The sequence below is a fragment of the Pseudopodoces humilis genome, chromosome 2 (genome assembly GCF_049639895.1).
Source record: "Pseudopodoces humilis isolate 2021_Gansu_Grassland_sample_001 chromosome 2, ASM4963989v1, whole genome shotgun sequence".
NCBI classification, from domain to species: Eukaryota; Metazoa; Chordata; class Aves; order Passeriformes; family Paridae; genus Pseudopodoces; species Pseudopodoces humilis.
This window is the reverse complement of record NC_142201.1, coordinates 109,353,647-109,374,661: the sequence shown is the minus strand read 5'-3', so window position 1 is coordinate 109,374,661 and position 21,015 is coordinate 109,353,647. Positions and strand designations below refer to the sequence as shown.

Sequence of the window (21,015 nt, the reverse complement as noted above, 5' to 3'; positions counted from 1 at the left end):
AGCTTCCCAGCCTGCAGAATCCCATGGGATGGCAGATTATGTGGAGAAAGTGAAGAAGGGCACTTCCTTTGGGTGGACAGGGGGATCCAAGGCCAGAAGGAGGGAGCCTGTGAAAGCTGGAAAGTGGGAGAGCAAATGATAAATTTCAGAGGAAGGATGCAGCTGAGGGAAGAAAAGGAATTTCTTTGGGCTGGGCAAATACATCTTAAGAGATTAGAGTACCTACAGGAACACTTCAGAAATGGTTAGCAGTGGATTCTCTCAAGGCCTTGTCTCTTAAAAGGACTTCAGGGCTCGGTTACTGCATGGACAATTAATCAGATGCCTGGGGGACAGGTTTTGCTTCCCTCTTCCTGCTGAGTTGGCTTCACATCACAGGTGTCCTCTCTGGGTACAGAGGTGTGTTAGGATATGCAAGGACATGCAGGGAGTGTTTGCAAGAGGATGGAAGCTCTGTTCCCTGACCAGCTCCTCCTTCCTTGATAATGCAGAGGCAGGCAGGGGAGCTGGGGGGGTGTTCCTGTTATCCAGTCAATCAATCAATCAATCAATCAATCATTTCCCTCTGTTTATTATTTATCTCCCTGGCCAGACCCTCCCCTCATTCCTGCCACTCTGGGCAATGAGAATTTTTGTGATCTCTGAGCAGCAGAGGCTGGTGGGCAGCCTGTTCTCTGCTAGCAGCTCATTCTCAGCCATGTGAGAGGAGAAACATCCACAAGGAGAGATGGAGTTAGAACTTTATTAGGAGAAACCTAGATACGACTGACTAAAATCTCATGTTAAGGAAAACACACAGGTCTTTTCGGGATTAAAAAATACAAATATATAAAAACTTACAAACAAAAACACGGTTTCCCCTGTCTGAGTGTGAATGTGTATTTAAATGCACAGGGAGCTGTACCAAAGCTGTGTATCAGGAGCAGGGATTCACTTTCAGTGGCCCTAAGAGAGGGAATGGCTCAGTCCCCTCATCAGCTGGTCCCAGGCCATTCGCTTGTGCAGTCCAGTGTTGGGAAGCTGTGGCCTGTGTCTGGAAGAGCAGTGCAGGGTAAACAACAGGGAGCAGTGTGGCTCTGTTTAGCAGATCTTTCCCAGAGGGATGTCAGCTCTGCACTGAGAAAATGTATCTTGAGTGGGAGCTGCCTGCAGACCTCACCCGCCAGACTCACAGTGCAGCCTCGGGCCACAGTGGTTGCTCTGAGAGGTTACAGTGGTGGAAAGACCTGGTCCATGGGTGATTTCTGGCACCATGTGTGCCAGGTATGGAGTGGAGAGGATGGCCTGGTGGCAGAGCAGAGACTTGCTGTGGGGACAAATAACTTGACCTGTGCTGGCTGGCAAGCTTGAGAGAGCAGGCAGGAGCTGAATGATGTGCAGGACCTGAGCAGGGCTCTTTCTGCTTGCGGAGGATGCTGAAGCATTTTGGTAGGTTGGTGAGAAGACACAGGCCGTACCTCTTCTGCAGATAAACAGAGGATGCTTTTCTCTCAAGTGGGCAGCTGGTAGCACCCTTTCAGCAGAATTCAGGTTGCTTGAAAGATGGGTTTCAAAAAGGGGAAAACCACTTTTTTTCTACATGATACCCGTGAGATATCTGTTCTCACTGCAGAGTCTCTATTTCTGTTAATGGATGTCTTGCTTAGGATTAATGACATAAGTATATTGGGAAATTTTCCCAGTCTTCATCAAATGGTCATCTAAGTGATTTCCCTGGGGCCAGTCTGCTGCCGCTGACTTAGGAATGAGGAAGGGATTCCAATGTTAGACATGAGGCAGCTGTGCACTGGAGACCACAGATGTCCTTATTTACGGGGAAGAGTTGTTCTACACACAGTGTCAAAAAATTCAAGTAGGATTTATTGTGTAGGTAACCTGGTATAAAATATCTGGGCTCAGATAGAGAAAGGGAGGATTATAAAGAGCCAAAATGAAGGAGATGAGAAAATCTTTCTTTCAGAAAGCTGACTGGTATGTTTCTGCAGATGAGAGAAGCTTCTGCTCAGTACAGCCGCCAAGCTGATGTTGCAAACGTTGAATAGAGAACACAGAAGATTTAGAGGTCCAGTCAGTCTGTTGAATACAGAGTCACAGTGGATACCCACTGGGCAGGAGTCTGCTGGCCTGTGCTCTACCAGGCTAAGGGTGGGGAGTCTCTAATCCCTGTGGGTTCCATGGTGAAAATACAGCTGAGGGCTTCATATCCCGAGATTGGTGTCTCTCTTCAGTGCCTGTGGCTGCCCCTGCCTTGAGCTGTTAGAGGTGCTGTTTGGAAAGGATAGAGAGAGGATATTAAGACAGGGAGGTTAGGGGTGAGAGTTTGGAGTCCACTTTGCCAAAGTTTTACTGAGCACTGGGACAGCTCCTTCTCCTCATCCCTGCTGGAGACAGGTCACACAGACAAATCATCCGACCTAGCCTTGCTGCTGGCACGGCTGGCCTTGCTGAACCGGCGTTTCTCGTTGAAGTAGTTCTCGGGGAAGGCAGGTGCTGCACATTCACTGGCCGCCTCTGGACTCTCCACGTAGCTGGACTTAATGAAGGGCCCTTCCCCAGCAGCATCCTCCTGGCCGTGGACCCTCTCGGTGGCGAAGTTGGCGGTGTTCTGCTGGGAGGCCATCTTGTTGCTGAAGGGGCTGATGAACTTCCCGTTGGGACTGGACAAGCACTGGTTAAAATCCGGCGGCGGGGTGTACATCTGTGCCCTCTCTGCCTGCGGGGCAGACTCCAGCCTGCCGGGCGCTGTGCTGGGGCTGGCTTTGTAGGACCGGGAGCACCTCTCTTTGGCTTTCTTCCAGCCCAAGTGGTACAACTCGGCCAGGCTGAGGAAGAGGGAGAGCACTGCCACGGCCAGCATGAAGACGATGAACACGTTCTTCTCGGTGGGGCGGGACACGTAGCAGTTGACGGGGTGGGGGCACGGTGCCCGCTGGCAGATGTACAGGGTCTCCAGGAAGATCCCGTAGAGGACGTACTGCCCCACGATGAAGGCCACTTCCATGGCAGTTCGAATCAAAATGCTGTAGACGTAAGTGTTCAGCAGGCTGCCCCTGAGTATGATTTGGCCTCCTGCTTCATCCCAGCCAGACAGCTTAGTCTCTTTCTCTGCCACGGAGCACTTCTGCTGGTAGTATGTGTCACCACCGTTTTTGTTCTCTCGGGCCTCTATTTCTGCCTCCTTCATCTTCCTCTTCTCCTCCATGCGCACCGTGTGCATGGCATGGCCCATGTACACCAGGGACGGGGTGGAGACGAAGATGATCTGGAGGACCCAAAAGCGGACGTGGGAGATGGGGAAGGCCTTGTCGTAGCAGACGTTCTCGCAGCCGGGCTGCTGGGTGTCGCACATGAAGTCCGACTGCTCGTCCCCCCAGGAGGACTCCGCGGCTGTCCCCAGCACCAGCATCCGGAAGATGAAGAGCACGGTCAGCCAGACTTTCCCCACCACTGTGGAGTGCTTGTGGACCTTCTCAAGGAAGTCTCCCAGGAAACTCCACTCCCCCATTTCTGCTCACCAGGAGGGGTGAGAAGTCTTGAGAGCTGAGCGCAAGCCTCTGTTGGGAGAAAACAGAGAGTGGTTCTGAGGAGGGTTAGGAAATGCCCAGCTGGTAATGGAGTGAAATGGGTCTTTTTTTTTTTTTTTTTTTTTTTTTTTTGTATCAGAGGTAATGTTTTAATTTGATCTGAAATGAACGAGGTCTGGTTTGCTGAAAACTTTGTTTCACATCCACTGGAAACCTTGTGTTGTGTTCAGGATTATTTTTTTTCTTTTAAAATTCAGATACTGAAACAAAAAGTGATCTTCTTTTACATCTACAGCCTGCTAAATGAGTTCCCAAAACCTTGAGTGTGAGCCAGATTTATTTTTGATTCAGAAAGTCCTTTTTCACTGTGATCTGCATATTGCCTCCTCTGTGGACTGGGTAGTTAAAGCAGCATTCATCTGTCTGTAGACTGCACTCTGGAAAATCCTTAGTGGGCTGATCCCCTGGGAGATAAGACTGGAATCTACAGCCTGGCCTGAGCAGTGGCACTGTCAGATGTTGCCTTTGTGTAATACCTGCACCACCACCTGGAATGTGAAATGCTGGCAGCTCTGGGTTTCCTTTAGGACCTTCAGTGCCACCACTGAAGTGTAGAGAAAACCTTTCTGTTGCCCACCTGCTCCCTGTCCCTAGGTTTTGCTTTGGGTTTGCAGTGTTACCAGATGCAAGTGTTTCATTTACAAGCTGCAAATGTTTAGGGGAGTGTAAAGACTTTGGTGGGCTGTGCCAGTCCTGGAAACCTAATCTGCTGCCACCCTGTCATGCCTCTCTGAAAGGGAACTGCTGCAGAATCTAAATGGTGAGTCTTGCTCCTTCTGCTTTTCTTAAATTCTGAGGAAAAATTCACGTTCAAATGAAACAGACAAAGAAAAAAGCCTCCTTTGAAGTGCCTCCCGAGGACCTGCAATTCCTGGGAAGTGCTGTTGGTAGGTGGTCTGATGACAGGAAAGGTTTGCTGGACTGGGAGTAAGATTGCAAAGTGGCGATGCAGGAGAGCCTGCTTCAGTTTTGTTTCTGACTCTGACTGACTGTTTCTGGCCAAGTCACTTAACCTGATGGATAAAAAGAGAGCAGTGGGTTTAATCCATCTTTTGTGGGGCCCTGTGGGAGTGCTTGAGCAATCATTTGATCCAGTTATGCTCACCATACTTACCTTCCCAAGGCACTGCAAAGCTCTTCCTGGTGAGAGTTAAGGGCTGGGTGCTATAAAGTGTGCACTATTACCTTGGAGCTAATGTTCTCCCACAGTCATTCTTTTAGAAAATAGCATTTTAATAAGTAAATGTAAAAATAATCATCATAATGAAATATTAAAAGCACTAGTCAAGGTAAATCCCAAAGCCACAGGGACCAAATTGTTAACTCTCCTTTATTGTTCCTTGTCCTGTCTTTAGGAGCCAATTATTTTTATAGTGCAAAGAACATTTGTGGAGAGCAGACACTGTTAAAAGCTGAAAATTTACTGTAGCAATATTGTGTAGATTGCCTGTGAGCAAAAGCTGGAGAACAGATACACTTGTTGAGGGAAAAATATCCCCTCCTCTAGTTATAAGAGTGATATAATTTAATGTAGCAGTACACACCATAATTCATAGCATTGTTTGTTCCTGTGCTGTGTCCAGCTGCAAGGATGGATGGAACAAAGATCAAAAGTTGAACCATCAAATTGCTGGTGCTGCTGAGGGCTGCCCTGAGGAAGGAGAGGATTGCCCAGGTATGGAGACAGGGCAGTGGCCACTTGCTACCCCACCCACCTGTCAGAAGCCATGTGAGCAGGGAGATGGGACATACAGGAAGCAAAGGATGGACTTTGGCTCTTTCCTGCCCTGGCAGGCGTGCTGCAGTCATGCTGATGGATGTCCTGGTGGCTGCTTGGCACATGCAGGAGCCTTGATCTGCTGCCAGCCCTGAGCTGGAGGAGCAGTAACACAGAAAATCAGCTGGTCTTTCTGATTCCTCTCATCTGCACTGACGAAAACTGGTGAATGTGTGGGTCTGTCTTACCTTCCAGAATGGCTTTGGTGCAGTTACTACATTCTGGAGAAATTAGCATATGGCTTCATTCCAGGAGCACCAGGGGATTAAACACAGGCAGATAAATCAGTGATGGGAAATATTTACAGACTGTGGCACTGAAATTAGTGTGTTTGCTTTTTTTTTTCCCCAGAGTGCAGAAAGGCAACCAGCTCCCTACAGCTCTGTGTTATGTGTCCCCAACACCACTATGCTGTAGCACAGCTGTATGTGTGGAATATTCCTTACAAGGCAGCATGAACAGTAGTGGGTGTCCTCACATTTCCAGGTGAGTTTATGTTGTTTACACATGCCTTTTTTTTTCATCTTGCTTGGTAATGTAAATATGAACACAGTTCTCCCCGGCTGTGCAAAGGCTGAGGTTTTTCTTACTGCTGGAGGGAAGTACAATCGCAAACTGAGCCCCCCTTCCTATTTATTCTATTGTGTGCAGGTTGTTTGGGACTTTACAACAGCTTGTTTTCCCCAGGGAAGGCTTCTAAGCCTAGACATTTGCAGATTGTAAAAATCTGGATGTGCAGGACACAAAGTAAAGCAAACATAAGCACAAAAGGAACCCAGAAATAAAAAATGTTAATGGATGTGAGAAGAACAGCAATTTACCTGTCTCACACATGCACAGAATACTTCAAGAAGCTGTAAATCAGAAGGATCTGAGGCTTAGGCTAGATAATAGGGACATTTCCTCTGCCCTCCCTTGCACAGCCTGTCTAAAGAAGGGACAGCCGGAGGTGCCTCCTGATCATCTCGCTACAGCCCTGTAGAGAGCTGAGGTGGCTGCTGCAAGGGCGTAGGTGGCCACAGGGGAACAGATTTGGAAACCAACAGAAGGAGTTTCCCTCCTAGAGCAGCATTTTTGGCTTAGACATTTGATACTTATTAGCGAGCTATTTTTGCAGTGCCCGATCAAGGGTCTTTGAGAGCATCTAGTTCTCTGCTGCCAGCAAGAAAAGAAGGATTGTCACCTCCTGACAGCTTTTCCTGGCTGTGCAGAGCTGCCCCTGACCTAGCCCTTCTCCTCATAGCTTTACTATTCTTGGGAATTTTCCATATAGTTCCTTTTCCTCATTCCCAGACTACTGTTGCCCTCACATGCTTTGACCTCTCAGCAAGTGAGCATCTGCAGCCTTTAAAATTCCTAGTTTGGGCTCAGTTGGACAGATCTTGTCTAACTCTGGTGTGGCTGGGCAAAAAACAGCTCTGGGTATTCTTGTGGTACTCAAATACTTCTACCAGTACTCAGCACCTGGTAGAAGACCAGCAGCAGGGTCATGCATATTCATGAGCAGTCATGGGCCATGCCACTGCCTTTCCATGCTTTTGGCTGGCAGCTTTCTGCTGGATCCACACGGGAGCTGGGCACTGTCACGGGATCCTGGCACCGGGGGACGCGTGTGTGACACAGACCAGTGCAGCTTGGCACAAACCCAGCGACGTGGCCAGCCCGGCTCAATCATCACCTGGAGCACCACTGAAGCTGAGGAAAACTCAGCATCACCCCACAGGCCAAGCATGGAGTCTGCTCAGCTCCAGGCTGCCTTGTGACTGCCAAATTCCACGATAAAAATACCCCAGCGGGGACGGCACCTGCTAGTACGCCAGGCTGGCTCGCCAGCTAGGGGCTGCTCTCTGCCATTCCTTTTTTGCACTGCCTTTATCTGCGGGAGGGGAAGTGTCTGTTGCCCTCTGAGCAGTTTTGCCCATCCTCTTGGTGATGCCACGTGCTCTGAAGGACGGGCGAGCATTTCACATCACTGCTGCTCGCTCCAGCCAGCACGCTTGTTCTGGTTGGAACTAGCCAGGGCTCTGATGAACAGCTAGCAAACCCACACCAGAGAGCCAGGAGGGCTGTTCCTGTGCAATCATCTTTATATGAGTTTATTTCCCTGGGGGTTGCTAGGAAGAAAGTTTTCCCCTCTTTAGAAGACAGGCGAGGCTATCAGCAGTGATATAAATAGCTGAGCTCAACACTTCAAGCTAGCTTTTCCCACAAGGAAGGTGACAGGAGGTCGCCATCTCTGCGGGATGGTTCTAAAATAAAGTGGAGAGTCTGATTATTACACTGTTTCTGCTCTCCCTTGCTGGGCTCACCTCTTCCCCGTGGCAGATCCCAGGGGCACCTGGGGAGGCTCTCCCAGGAAGGCTCCTTTGTGTGAGGCAGGCACACTTCCCAGGGAGGGGGAAAGTATCCGATTCAAAGCCATTGTGTTTTTGCCCGATCTCTGTGTGTGATTTGCTCAATCAGGTACAAATGTCTGTCTCTGGGAATTAATGAGATTTCACAACAAAGTGGAGGGCCCAGCATGTTTTAAGAAGCTCACACTCCAGACACGTGGCTGTGTGTGGAGGCCATGCAAGGAGTGCATCCCCTCCAAGCTACTGAGTGAGGAGGCAGCTGTCCCCTCTGGGTACTGGGCATGTGAGCAGTGGCATTGCAGTGGGGCATCCAGGCAAGCTGGTCAGTGCCTAGGAACTGCTCGTGGCTTTCCTCCCTCTAGCTGTGTTATCTTATCCAGCACGTGGCACAGCAGATCATGGTGGGTGTGTGGGCAAAGATCTTTGCCATGTGCTGGCACTTTTTAGGCTGAACCCAGACAGGAGTGGAGCCCACACTGCCCAACTGTGCACTCACAGCCGTAGGCACTTGGGAAGGTCACTTCAAGCTCTGCACTGGAGGCTGGTTAATGCTACTTAAGGATCTCCAGCCCCTTGTTAGTAGCCTCAGCATCCCATGCAGTGCAGATGTTGTCACCTCTGTCTTGCAGATGGTGATCACTGGGGTACAGAAGGGACAAACTGCTTGTTTGAGGTCACTGTGTTAGAGACAGCTCAGGGGTTGTGACTTGAAAGATTGTGTCCTTTTTTTCTATGCAGCCCTGCATCTTTAACGTCATGACAGCAATACAACACTTCTACAGCACATCTGCTTCTACAGACCACAGCCCTTCTCTCTTGTGCCCTCAGACTGCACTGTCTTAATTACCTGAAAGAAAACCCTCTCCTGCTGCCCTTCTATAGCAGGTACACCTGGCAGAACCACAGATGTTTTGGTTTTTGTTTTGTTTTGTTTTGCATTGTGGGGACACATGGCTCACAACATTAAATGATGAATAGAGTAAGAAATGCACTGTGCAGAGTGGGTGCAGTGCTTTGGATTACAGATGGTTTGTGATACTAAATCCCACCTCAACAGGTACCTTTTTGTTCAGAGTATACTACCATCCTTCCTATGGGTATGCAAGAGACAAACAACAACCTATTAGGCATTTTTTTCAAAACATTATCTCTCTGGCTTCATATATACATGCATATGCTTATGATAAGTTTCAGGCCAGTTCTTTAACCAAATTTGTAATTCTGATCTTCACATGAACCTGGAATAAATAGCTTTGTACTTATGCTTTTAAAGAAAAATAGTTGACGTTTGCATTGGTTACATTCTACTTCCTTGGGTTCAAAGTCCTGTGTTGAGCCAGTATCAGAGTGACTTTGACTTTAGAGCTGAAATATCATGGGAGAAGGACAGCTCTGTGTTAACAGCTCTTAGAAGACAGACATCCAATGTTTCTTATCTTTCTGCTCCTCCCAAGTTCACTGTAATTTCTGGAAGGGCCATCCTGATAACCAGACCACTGGCCCTACTTGTAGTTGCAGACAGCTTGTTATTCCTTGATGAGGTGTGCTTTCCCCCTCCTCTCCAAATGTGGAAAATCTCAGAGTTCACAAAAAAGAGAGTGGGTGAGAAGATAAGGGAGCTGAATGACCCGTCACCTCCTACACACAGGCACACAACCCTGATGCACACAGGGACGCAGACAGAGAGGAATCACTCAACACCTTCAAGTGTGTACATCAGGGATGTGTTACATGCACAGATGATAATAATATGTAGAATATTTTCATCTGAAGTGATGGTGGAAGCTGCAGACTCCCAGTCAGTTGAATTTTTATTAGTTGTCTGTCCAGAAAATCTAATGTTGTTCCTCCCCCTGTGCTTTCATATTTCCAAATATTAGGGTCAAGCTCTGCCTGATGTAGTCTCAGGAGACCAAGAACAGAAGACACCTTGAACTCAGATGAATCAAGCTGAGGGATGAATTTATCCCACTATCTTTAAAAAGCTAGCATCAAATAGTTACATGATAGTGGTATCCAGGCTTACACTTAAAATGTGGGAGCATCTTCTAATTCTCTTGGGATTCTCTCTTTTCCTTAGAGAAATGTGGGTCCCTAGAGACAATAACAGATGTGACTAAACTGGACTTGGGATAAACTAAATGCAGGGCCACTGTGCTTTTTGCTAGGAAAAAAACCCCCATAAATTCTCTCTCTAATGTAAATGCTGGCAACTTGATGCTCTTTCCAGTATCTTTCCCTTTGCAGAGAGAAGCTGACCTGTATGAATTTGCAGATGATACTAGACTGGGCAAAATAGAGGTGAGGAGATAGCCAAGGAGGGCATAAGGAGCTCTGGGGGGAAAAAAAAAACAAGCTGTGAAACTTGGGGGCTGCTGTAGTAAAAGCTGTCCCTGAGCTCTGCTGAGAGAAGCTGATGTCAAGCACTGCTCAGTCTGTGGGGAAGGCTGGTGTAAGGAGATGTGCAGTGATGGCAGCCTCACACTGGGCACAATAGAGCAGCAATTAAACCTGCCCATCTGATTTTAGGTCGTTCACAGACTGCATGAGATGCAACTTGTTATAGTGTTGAAGTAAAACAGACTGGAGAGGTAATGGGAGAAGGAGAGAGCTCTCATTCAGACTTTTCCCATCTTTTCTTCCTTCCTCTCACCCTAATACCTCCCTGCCTATCAGTCCCCTCCCTGCCATGGTTTCCCTACAGTCAAGCTCTCCCAGAGAGCATTGCCTCAGTTTTTTGGCAGTTTTGACCAGCTAACCCTCTACAGCACCCAAATTGCTAATTCTTTCAGCCTTAGAAATGGGAAATTTTCAGCAACTATTTCCCACTTATTAGTACCTTGTCAAATCTCATTTCTTCCTTCTTTCCAAAAATCTGTAGGATTCTTTTCACACTCCAGCCTCATTGCTGTATCCTTGCCTCAGTCTGACTACGTGAGTGGATTATTTTTTTGTACTCAGTGCATATATATATATATATATATATGCACAAAAATACACCCCCCTTTGAGACCAACTAATACTTAATTGGCAAAGCCCAGCAGTAGGGAGTTAGGAAATGCTGGGGTTACTGTTCTCAGTAATCTTAATTCAATCTCTTTGTGCCTGTGCCTCTTAGAGTCCTTAACCACATCCTCACATTGTCACCTCATTCTTTGCACAGGATGCCTGCCTTGTTCTGTGCCAGCCTGGCGGGGGCTTTCTTGAACAGCAGCTATTCAATGTTTTGTTTTCTCCTCATTGTTCAGTGGGTGGCCTGTGCCTCATTTACTGTACATTATTCAAGTCCAGCTCTAAAGACAGAATTATTAGTTTCCTCATGGGTTTTCCTATGGCTTTCATCACAACAGTATCTGATCGCTTCACAATTATAAATCTACTTACTTTCATTACCACCCAGAGGTGAGGAGATGATATTAGATCAGTCAAGGAACTAAGGCAGCGAGAGATTAAGATAAAAACTATTCATTAATTTTGGAAGCTCTTTGGTGATGTGGCTAATCTGTTGGTGCTTTTCTTCCAGTGTACTTAGCACTGTATAATGTGTATTCAAAGCAGAGCTCTGTCTAGTTTGTGCTGGAGTGGGAGAGTTTATCACTTCCACCAGTTGTACCACATGTAGAAGTCAAATATCCAAAAGACAAGAAATGGGCATTTGTGGGGAAACTTGCCTCATCATGACAGAGGAAATTGGACTAAGAAAGAAGAGTTAACCCCAGTCCTCTTGGATAGCTTTATCTGACTACAAACTGGAGACAGTTTTTCTCCCACCCCACTATTCCCTCCTTTCTTCACCAGACATCTGAGTGCAGCAGAAGACCCTGGAGCTCTGCAGGCTTGCCAGGCTGCTTCACTTTGCAAGCAACCCTGTGCCCTGACCAAGGCATCTGTCAGCTTTTCTGCTTCTAAGGGAGAGCAGTTTCATATGGGAATTCTCAGTCATTCTCAAAGCATGTCCGTAATGACATAAAAAATGGAGAAAGGCAGAAATATAAGTGTAAACCCTGTAGTTCTTACATTAAACCCCCCTAACCTCTTTTCAAAGATACACTAGAGAGACTTAAGAGTGCATCTCTCTGCTCATTGCATGCTGTGTGGCATGAATATATCTTTGTTTCAGGGAAGAGCTATCATGCTGAGTATTGTTCACAGAGATCTCTCTGTTGCTTATCAATCGCAATAAAATTAATTCTCCCGCACCCTTATGAATTCTTAGCCCAAATATTGAAGTCTCTCTGTTGTCCTCTGGGAATTATTTCTAATTTTAAGCCTCTATCCTTGTGCCTCATACAGCAGCACCCAAAGCATGGAGCAGTCTCCAAACTGTGCTCCCTAATGACATAGGGAGTGCTGAATTACTCATTCCTCCTTGTCTGCTTTCAATGCTGCAAGATAAATCAGAAAATGGGCAAATGTGTGCAGAATCTATGAAATCTGTCTGAAGGTCAAAAAAAGAAGAGAGGCTAAGGTATGAAGTCCTGTATTTTCTGTCAGAGTTTGAATTTTTTAATGCCCATATAGTACTAAAAATATTGTGATAATATATACTGTTGAGTGGAAAAACGAAAAAAAACAACCAACCCCAAATACTTATAGTAACAGGAATACTTAACATAGTTCCCAAGCGACCAGAGCCTGATGAGTATTTTAAACCCTGAAGCCTCAGGAATTCTCCTAAAGTACTGCTCTGCTCCCAAGGAAAAGGGGAACAAAGTCAGAAATGTGTGCTCATCTCAGAGTAGATTTTGAAAATACCAGCAAATGCAGAATTTTTTGGATCCTGATAGAAATACTGAATACTGTGAGGCTTCTGAATAACTCTTTAAGCTTCTCCTAGCTGCACACACATGTGCACACATATGTTACATGCATGAAGTTCTTTAAAGAGAGGAAAACTTAGGCGGCAGTAGAGGAAAACTCTCACACACTGCTTCACCAAGGAATTTTGATGGGTTTGTTACAATGGAGGGAGAGTTCAATGCCTACAGCTCATTCAGCACAAGACTTTTCTAACTGAGGTTTGTCCAGAAAAGCCACTTATATAATCCTCTAAAGGTTGTTAGGGTACTTGAGGGACAGGGGCACTGCCTCAGTTTACCTGAGTTAAAACCAGAATGCCACAAAGCTCCTTAGACATGACAAATGGGCAGCCAAACGACCCTTCAGGAAATCAAAGGAGCCACCACAGATCTGAGGTGGCAATTAGTCAGCAGCCTTTACACTCAGTGAGATTGCTTCCTTCCAGGTGGGTGTGTTCCGGGGGTACCATGTTCTCAAGGTGGGCTCTTCTTTGAAAAAGCAGCGTTAAATCATGGAAATGTAATTGCATAATTATTCCAAGTACAAAAAAGGGGGGAAAAAGTTAAGAAGGCAAATAAAAGGAGTCAGCAGCTGCTGGTGTGGGAGAGGACATTTGTCCCTTCAGGTCTGTGTGCCTCCTTGCTGAGGCTGCCACGGGCAGTGTCAGGATGGAGGAGAAAGGCATTCATTCCCTGGCGGCATGCACAGGACGTGTGACTGTGAAATACCAGCAAGGCACTTGTCTGCACTGGAGTTACATTCCCAGGCTCCATGTCACAGACCAGCCAGGACACAGTGCTCCCTAGGAAAAGAAACTGCAGTATTTTGAAAGCGTCCTGCACGCTTCAGAATATAGGCGGATAATGCAAACGCTTGATAAAGTGTTTATACCCCGAGAGCCTCTCCTAGGTAAGAGCTCCCTTCACCACTGTCCCCCGAGCAGCCTGACAGCATGCTGAAATGGGATCTGACAGAAATGGCAATTTGCACTTTATACTGTCTGAGGGAGGATGTTTGGGGCTCTTACCGTGCTTTCCTATACGTTGGAATCTATTGGTATCTATGTTCATTGCAGGGAAGTTACTTGTTATTTCTGTAGCTGCCTGTGGCAAAACAGTTTAATTTTTAAAATGTCCCAAGCCCACCATGTTACTAGTGGGAATGTTTTGAAGAGAAAATGAAATAAAAAGTAAATTTCTTAAGTTATTTTTGGCCATCCTTCTTTTCCTGCCTCTCCAAATCCTTTTTCCCCCTCATACTGCTTTCCCCTTGAATGTAATAACTTGATCTACCATCGGCACTTCTGCAGTTCTATTATTTCCCCCTCATAGTCGCTTACCTGATTTCCAGTGTCTTGTCTTCAGTCTCCTTTCCTTCCTTTAGCACTTTCCGTTTTTGTAATGAAGTTGAACTCCTTCTTCTCCTCAGTTGCTTCGTTTTATTCCTTTAATATGGTTCTCTCTCTCTCTCTCTCTCTTCCTCTCTTTCTCTCCACCCCCTTTCTGTGTCACTTTCTCTCTTCCCCACTGCCTCTCCGCCTTTCTCCCTCTTCTTTCTTCACCTACTTTTCTTGTCTCTCCCACCCCCTCCAGTCTAATCTTTCTATTTTCAAACCTGGTTTCCTGTTGTTTTTCCTTTAAAGACCATGGATCTCAGTCCTGCCTCTCCATTCTCAGCCTCTCCCTGTGCCACCCTCCTCATGCCGACAGGATGCATTCGCTGCCGGCTTCGCGCAGTCCCTTCCAGTCACTGTTCCTTTGCACATCTTCCCACAGATAACATTCCACGGTCTAAGCCTTCCCCAAATGAAAAGAGACAGCATTGCCCCACAGTTACACCAGCCAGACCCTGGAAAGCTTTTTCCATGCAAGACAAAAGATAGTTCAACCAACAAGGGACGTATTTCTGACTCGTTCAAGCTTAATCTGGCAATGCAGAGTTCATGTGGAGCGGGGTCTTCCACCACTTCAAATCACACAGAACTTGCTCTGCTGGCTTGGACCAGGGGCCCAGCAAAGCTGCAGCCTTGTCCTAAAGGGCACCAAATGCTTCACAGAGACTTTTTACATGTCCTTGTACTGATAAATAATCTGCCTGTCAAGAGAGGTGTTTTTTGTCATGCCACCCTACCTCCACCTCCCCGCACACGCAGACGCACGAGCATTCGGGCCTCTCTTAAAAACATCTTTGACATACCAAGTGTCTGAAGGTCTTGTATTTCATGTATGTGTCAAACTGAGCCTCTGAGGCCTGCACATCAGAAATGGCTCAGCGAGGAGGCAGAATCAGAGATGCCTTCTGGCTTTGATAAAGATCTCAAAGAACCGAAGGCAGGAGAGCGAGATTTGCACAGAAGACTCTGCTGACCTGAGAACCGACTTGCTGCACACAAGCTCCGGTGGTTATCCCTCCAGCAATCCTTCCCAGGCTAGGTATCTCCCACCCAGAACATTGCCTCGTGGTCTCTCTGCATCAGTGAGTGCAGATAATAAAACAAAAGCAGTCCCAGGACTAAAACACAATGCTGGCAACTCTTCTAATAGTTTTTCTCCCACTAATTTAATACCTCCTTTAGTCACAAGATTGAAAGCCAGTCTACAAAGGGACAGTGCTGTGCAGAGGCTACCTCTGGAAGCATGTCCTGTGTGGACACTGTCACTCTGAAGTTAGGAGTGCAACTCTTTTTCATGAGTGCTGTATCCTCACTGGTGGTTAGTGCAGGATGCTGGACAAAGAGTGCACAGTAAATTCCCACAGCAGCTCAGTAACCACCTGGTATGGAGACACATATAGTCATCTGCTGCTTCATTTCTAACTTTATTGGAAGCCCTTCTGTGGCTTTTAAGAAAATAGAATTGTTTCTGGAGTTGTTTCTCCCTCTCCTGTGTGGCAGTTGTGTATCTGCAATGGAAATTCACGGGAAGGAGAATATCATTCCAGCTTTTTGTCCTTCTAGATAGAGTAATTTCCATGAAGCATTATTATGTAAACTCATGTTGATTTTATGCCAGCGAGATTGTCAAGGACTTCATCATAGAAATGTCCAAAAAAAAGGTGTTAATAATACAGGTCTAGCTCACAGATGGCTTTGGGATAGGCTAGGGATAAGGCTTGTCAAGTGTTTTTCACATGCTGTAGAGAGACAGGTCCTGTGAGAGAGCTGTCTGAATTACACTCACCTCCCTGCATGGCTGTACACCCAGGGTGATCAGGGCTGATTCTCCCTGCTCACTCCTTTGTGTTTCTTGCCCAAGTGTTGTTCCTGAGTGGCATACAGAGGTAATCCTGAACCCAGCAGATACAGTCTGGTTCTGCTGAATGTATGAGGGAGGGGAGAAGATTTCTGTCCAACACATGCATGATGCACAGGACGTACCTGTTATGAGCTCTTTCTGTTTTGGTGCTGGTGGCAACTATTTGGATTTTGATGCATGGAAAGGAAATGGTAGAAGGCAGACAGGGAGGCAAAAGACAGGGGAGTAGAGATGTTGTATGGATACTTCAGCCAGCCCCTCAATATATCATCCCTTCTCTACTGCACTCTCTTCAAGGGAAGACAGAGGTGTCCTGGCAGCTTCTCCAGCCCGTCAGCCAGAAAAATAGCTGGTTTGCTCAATTTAAGCAGGGAAGAAGAATTTTGAACTACCCTCCCCAAAAGCCTGTTATGCAAAACTTGTCTGACTTGAGTGAGGAGAGCAAGTGGAAGAGAATGCTCCCCCAGACAGTGGGAATGAGGAGAACAGCTGACAGCTTTGCCATGTACAGCTCACAGATCACAGCGGTTTGTGAGGCTGCGCAATGCATTTCGAAGGAAAGCAGAAATAAGACCGGGAGGCAAAGGGAAAATAGAACAACATGTACTATCTTTTGATCAAAACTTAAGAGCTTTCTTGGATTAGGATTCCTGACCCCCTAGGTAAAAGAAACATAGCAGACTTTATCTACCTGGAGTTCAGTAAACCATATGATATGGTGTCCCAGAAGAAGCAAATTAGTGTAGAAGATTCAGCTGAAGAAGACAGGGATTATTAAATAAATCCTCAAGTGAGTAAGAGACTGACAGAATTGATACACCAGTTCCTTAATAGGTTGAAGGGAAATTATCTGTGAGGCTACTTAAAGATTGCTCTTAGGACTGATCTTTTTTTATATTTCTGTTAATTACCTTGGCACAGAATGTAGAAATACTAATGAAATCTGCTGATGAAACCAAGCTGGGAGGTATCATGAGGGCAGAGGTGGATTCCAGCACTACAAGAGCTGAAGGCTCTTTGTGACTGGAGTGATCAAGGTGAGGATAAATGGGAGAGTGTAAAATCACACACTAGGAACTTGTTGCTTGAAGAGTAACAGGAATCTCCATCTCCCAGGAGAGAGAGATGGAGAAAGATAGGGAAGGTTCCTGGTTCAAAGGAGGAGGAACCAGCAATGCTATGTGGGGGTGAAAAAGGCAAGCAAACTTTGAGGATGTAGCAGTATTTCCAGTTGCAGTGAGTGGAAGTAATGTGATACAAGAGGATGAGACTTCTCCAAAATAGTGTCTGCAGTGCTGCTCCCCCACATGCAGGGAGGATATTCAGCCTGGAGCAGGTACAGAGGAAGGCAGTGGCGTGGTCAGAGGGATGGAAGGTGTCTCGGCCAACAGTGTGTTTGCTTATCAGTCACAGCAGTGACTGCACAGAGATATTTGAGCTGATTTGAAAATAGATGTGCTACCGGCTTGAGCTTTTCAGCATTAATTATTTTGCACTGAACTTCATGCTAGTGCAGCTACACAAAGTAATTAAACCATGGTGTGATGTGCCTGCAGGGTGAATACTATAAGGGAGCTTAGTTACTTAGTCTGGCAGAACAAAGGTTAAGAGAGGAGAGATTTGCTGCCTATAAATACTTTTAGGAATTGGGGGTTGGGAAAGTAAGTGCTCGGGAGAGAGCAGAGCTACATAAGCTAAAGGACAATGTGGCACACGAATAAATAGATATAAATTGTCCATGAATGAATTTAGGTTGGAAATCAGAAGGTTTCTAAGCAACAGAGCAGGCAAGGAGGTGCTGGAACAGCATTTTAGCACCACAAGTTAGGGTGGAAACCTAATGAGATTTAGGACAGAGTTTAGTAAGTTTAGAAAAGGCCATTTGTTTTGTACTTGCCTGTTATTCAAAGGGACTGAACCTGATAAACCAAGAGGTCCCTTTTTCATTCTATTTCCTGTACCTGTCATAGTGCCTTATTAGATCTGCAGCCTTACATACAAAAGCCAGGTAAATCTGGAGCAGAGTTTGTGTGATGAGTTTTTGAGCATTGATCCCATGGATATTTAATGGTGGGATTCATTCTGTGCCTGAGATTTAAACAAACAAAAAGAGCAAGCCAATACAATGCATGGAGAAGGTCTGCAAATGTACAGTAGTATAGACGAGAGCTCACATATGAAAGAGCTTCTTCACATAAAATAGGTGTTCCCAGAGCAGCTGGCTATGCTGGAAGGCTGTTTCAAATCCAGCTAGATGCTCTCTTGAGATGTGGAATCTTAAAGATATTGTCTGAAGGGAAAATATCTTGTACATTCCTGCCATTACCAAGGACTTTGTCCTTGAGGAGGATGTCAGGTTTATTGCATTGGGAAAATTCAGGAAAAAACACCACCAAACAGTGGTTGAGTTAATCTCTGCTGCCTGGCCACAGCACTGCACTTATTCTGGTTCTTCATAATGCTCCATGCTGGACAGGCACCTCTAGTACCTTCTCTAAAGCACCAAAGGATGGCACCTTCCTGATGAGACACTTTATCTCAAATCCCCATGCATGGATATGATTGAAAGAGAAGGCCAGAGAGGGAAGTTCTCTGTTATACATTAGACCTCTGGAGACAGCTTGAAGGCATCCTCCAGCAGGAAGCAAATTCCCAAGGACAGGCTGGGCCCAAGGGAAGAGGAGTAGCAAAGGCCCCTGAATAAGAACAGTTTTATAGTCACAGTTCCTCATTTAGTAGAAAACCCCAAATTATTCCATATGGATGGATGTTTTCATCTCCCCAACCCAGAGTACCATACTAGCACAGAGTGAGAAAAGAGGAAACAAGAAACAGCAAGTTATGAAATATCATTCTGTGTCAGACTCATTTGCCAGTAAAGTTTTCAGCAAGGAAAACTGGAAGAGGTTTTCATCTCACTGAGGAGAAATTGCCATTTATCCCAAAGTAAATGCTCAGCTGTCAGCTTGATGTTACTGCAAACAAAGTACGGCCCTCTCACCCCTCCTGCTTCCACTTCTCAAGTCTGCAGCATCTCTGAGTAGTTGAGAAGTGCTTTGCAGATGATAATGAAATTGCAGCTCCTATAAACACCCTCCTTGTTTTACAGGTGGAGGAACCAGACCATGGAGGGCATAAAGGATTTGTCCAAAGGATCAGCAAGTCATTTTTAAGCAAGGAGTCCTCATCTACCTAGCCACCAGACATTCATCTTGTCCTGCAAACTTCCAGCTAGATGGATTGCTGCTTGACAGAAATATGTGTGTATACATATCCACATAAATATGTTTCCGAAAGAAGAAAAGAAAGAACAGATCTTTACCTCTTTTTGCTGAGCCTGCACAGGTAGGGAGAGGAACAGGTAAAGTTGACTGAAGGGTGGGAGAGCTCTAGCACGGCCCTTTGGTCTTGCTGGAGCCCACCTCTCTGCCAGTGTTCGGCTCCCAGAAGAGATCCTGAAGTGTCTGGGGGAGGACACTCGGGGCAGGGTGAGCGGAGCCCCGTCAGCTCCCAGGAGCTCAGCCTGTGGTCTGACACTGTCTCACTGGCTGGACATCCCCTCCAGCCTGGAGGACCAGTGCTGGGGGAGACTCGCTCCTGAGCTGTTCCTGACATGCACTGGCAGCTGTCTGCTTGCTATTCTTTTAAAGGGTCTTCGTGGATCAGGATAAAATGTGATCTTACGCAGGCGGCATTGTAAGCGCAACTTGGCTCAGGTTCAGCTCTTCCTCTGGCTCCCAGCTACTCTATTTTTATTGAAGGAATTTGAGGCTATCAGAAAGGAAGTCAAATTGTTTTAGGAAAACAATAGAAAAGCAACTTGAAGTTTATTAGCTTCCTGCCCAGGGCCTGTGACCAACTTGTCAAACTTATTAGAGTGATGGCAGAACTATTTATTTAAAAGGGCCCACGATTTCATTCCTGTTTGGGCCTTAGTGAAAACAAAGGAAAGCCATAAAATAATATCTGAAGGGAGCAGATGGCTAACTGGTAAATGGTGTAAGGTTGGCCTGTGAGCCATTCGTGGTGTTCCACCAGTGCAATGGCTTTTGTGGGATTTGTTGCCAAATGAATGCCTGGACTTACATTCACAGGCCAGTCTCATCACCCCAAATTCCTTACTGTGCCTCATATTTTCAAGTGGAAGCCTCACACCTAAGAAAACAAATTTGGCAGGAAAAGGTCTTCATTTAGAGCTACTGAAAGGAGGGAAACAATGCAGCAGGTCTGCAGGAGAGCCAGGAATAGAGCCCAGGTGTCCCTGACCCTGTTGGACTGCTGGAGCCCCTTGACTGCAAAAAATATTTATATCCTACAGAAGCAGCTGCAGTCTAGCTCCCCCAAAGCAGCCACACCATGAAGTCACTGAATGCATGCTGGCATGTGGCTGGTGAGAAGAATGGGCAGCCAAATCATGAAAGTGCCTGTGAGCCTGAGCCTCCCTGAGGAGCTTCATGGTTTGCAACAAAACAAGAAGAGAACAAAACAGGTAACTGGGAAGCATTTGCAAACTCTACCCAGTGCAATGCCACATCTCTTGTTCAGAGGGCCCTCTGCTAACTGAGTGTTTAACCAGCTTCCAGGGAGGATATAGGAAGAACTCACCTCTCCTTTCAGCAGTGCAGTCTCTAGGAACTCGGGTGCTGAGGTACTCAGCTCGCAGAGCTATGCACAGAGGCTTTGCACAGCTCAGCAACCACTCTTCAAATGAAAGGAAGAAGAACCCACCTCAAAAATTCTCTTCCTTCTTCTCCTCATTAGCTTAACTAAAAGTGGGAATGCAAAGCTGCAGTTTTCTCTGAGGCCTGGGGCAATAATGCACCTTGTATTGGCAAGTGATAGAAGATCTTGGTTTATATGTTCCCTTTAATTTATCCAGGTTAGGTGTTTATAAAAGAGTCAAACTGAGTGCATTATCTCTGTAAGGCCCTAAGAAACTGGGTCTTAAAAACTTGGTAATTTTAATGTAAGTGCAACAATCTTTCCTTTATTTAAGGTTTTAGAAGGTTTTAGAAGGTTTCTGTAATTTCTTTCCCTCTGAGATATTGCCTTAGTGAACAAATCAGCCAAAGAAGTGTGCTGAGCAATGCAGCATCCCAGTTCATCACAGTCTGTAGGTGTTTACTTCAAATTAAGTACATTCTTGAGTTGCATTGATTGCAGTGTAATTTAATAGTCTGGAAGTTAGGCACCCTACACTGCCAGCCAGGCCAGCTTTCCTGGGGCAATTCCAAGGCAGAGAGCAG

General features: G+C 46.2%; 1 protein-coding gene and 1 long non-coding RNA gene across 4 annotated transcripts; one reads left to right on the top strand and one right to left on the bottom strand.

Moving 5' to 3' along the window:
- Positions 1-728: 728 nt before the first annotated feature.
- Positions 729-19,396, bottom strand: GJA5 (gap junction protein alpha 5). 2 transcript variants are annotated; one of them, XM_014253627.2, is made up of 2 exons: positions 19,092-19,396; positions 729-3,554 (listed from the first exon to the last, which is right to left on the bottom strand). In XM_014253627.2, exon 2 carries the CDS (start codon positions 3,503-3,505, stop codon positions 2,393-2,395), a length of 1,113 nt encoding a protein of 370 aa, XP_014109102.1. In that variant the 5' UTR covers positions 3,506-3,554; positions 19,092-19,396; the 3' UTR covers positions 729-2,392. The 2 variants fall into 2 exon arrangements, with proteins under 2 accessions (XP_014109102.1, XP_014109103.1); XM_014253628.2 differs by lacking the exon at positions 19,092-19,396 and adding an exon at positions 13,855-14,009.
- Positions 4,214-19,069, top strand: LOC148184952 (uncharacterized). 2 transcript variants are annotated; one of them, XR_015771838.1, is made up of 4 exons: positions 4,214-4,344; positions 5,168-5,259; positions 5,713-5,847; positions 18,879-19,069. It is a non-coding gene; the product is annotated as an uncharacterized LOC148184952 (long non-coding RNA). The 2 variants fall into 2 exon arrangements; XR_015771837.1 differs by lacking the exon at positions 18,879-19,069 and adding an exon at positions 8,454-8,587.
- Positions 19,397-21,015: the final 1,619 nt, after the last annotated feature.

What these genes read in the sequence shown, in the direction of transcription:
- GJA5 (XM_014253627.2), bottom strand. Translation starts at nt 3,505, where the DNA reads ATGGGGGAGTGGAGTTTCCTGGGAGACTTCCTTGAGAAGGTCCACAAG.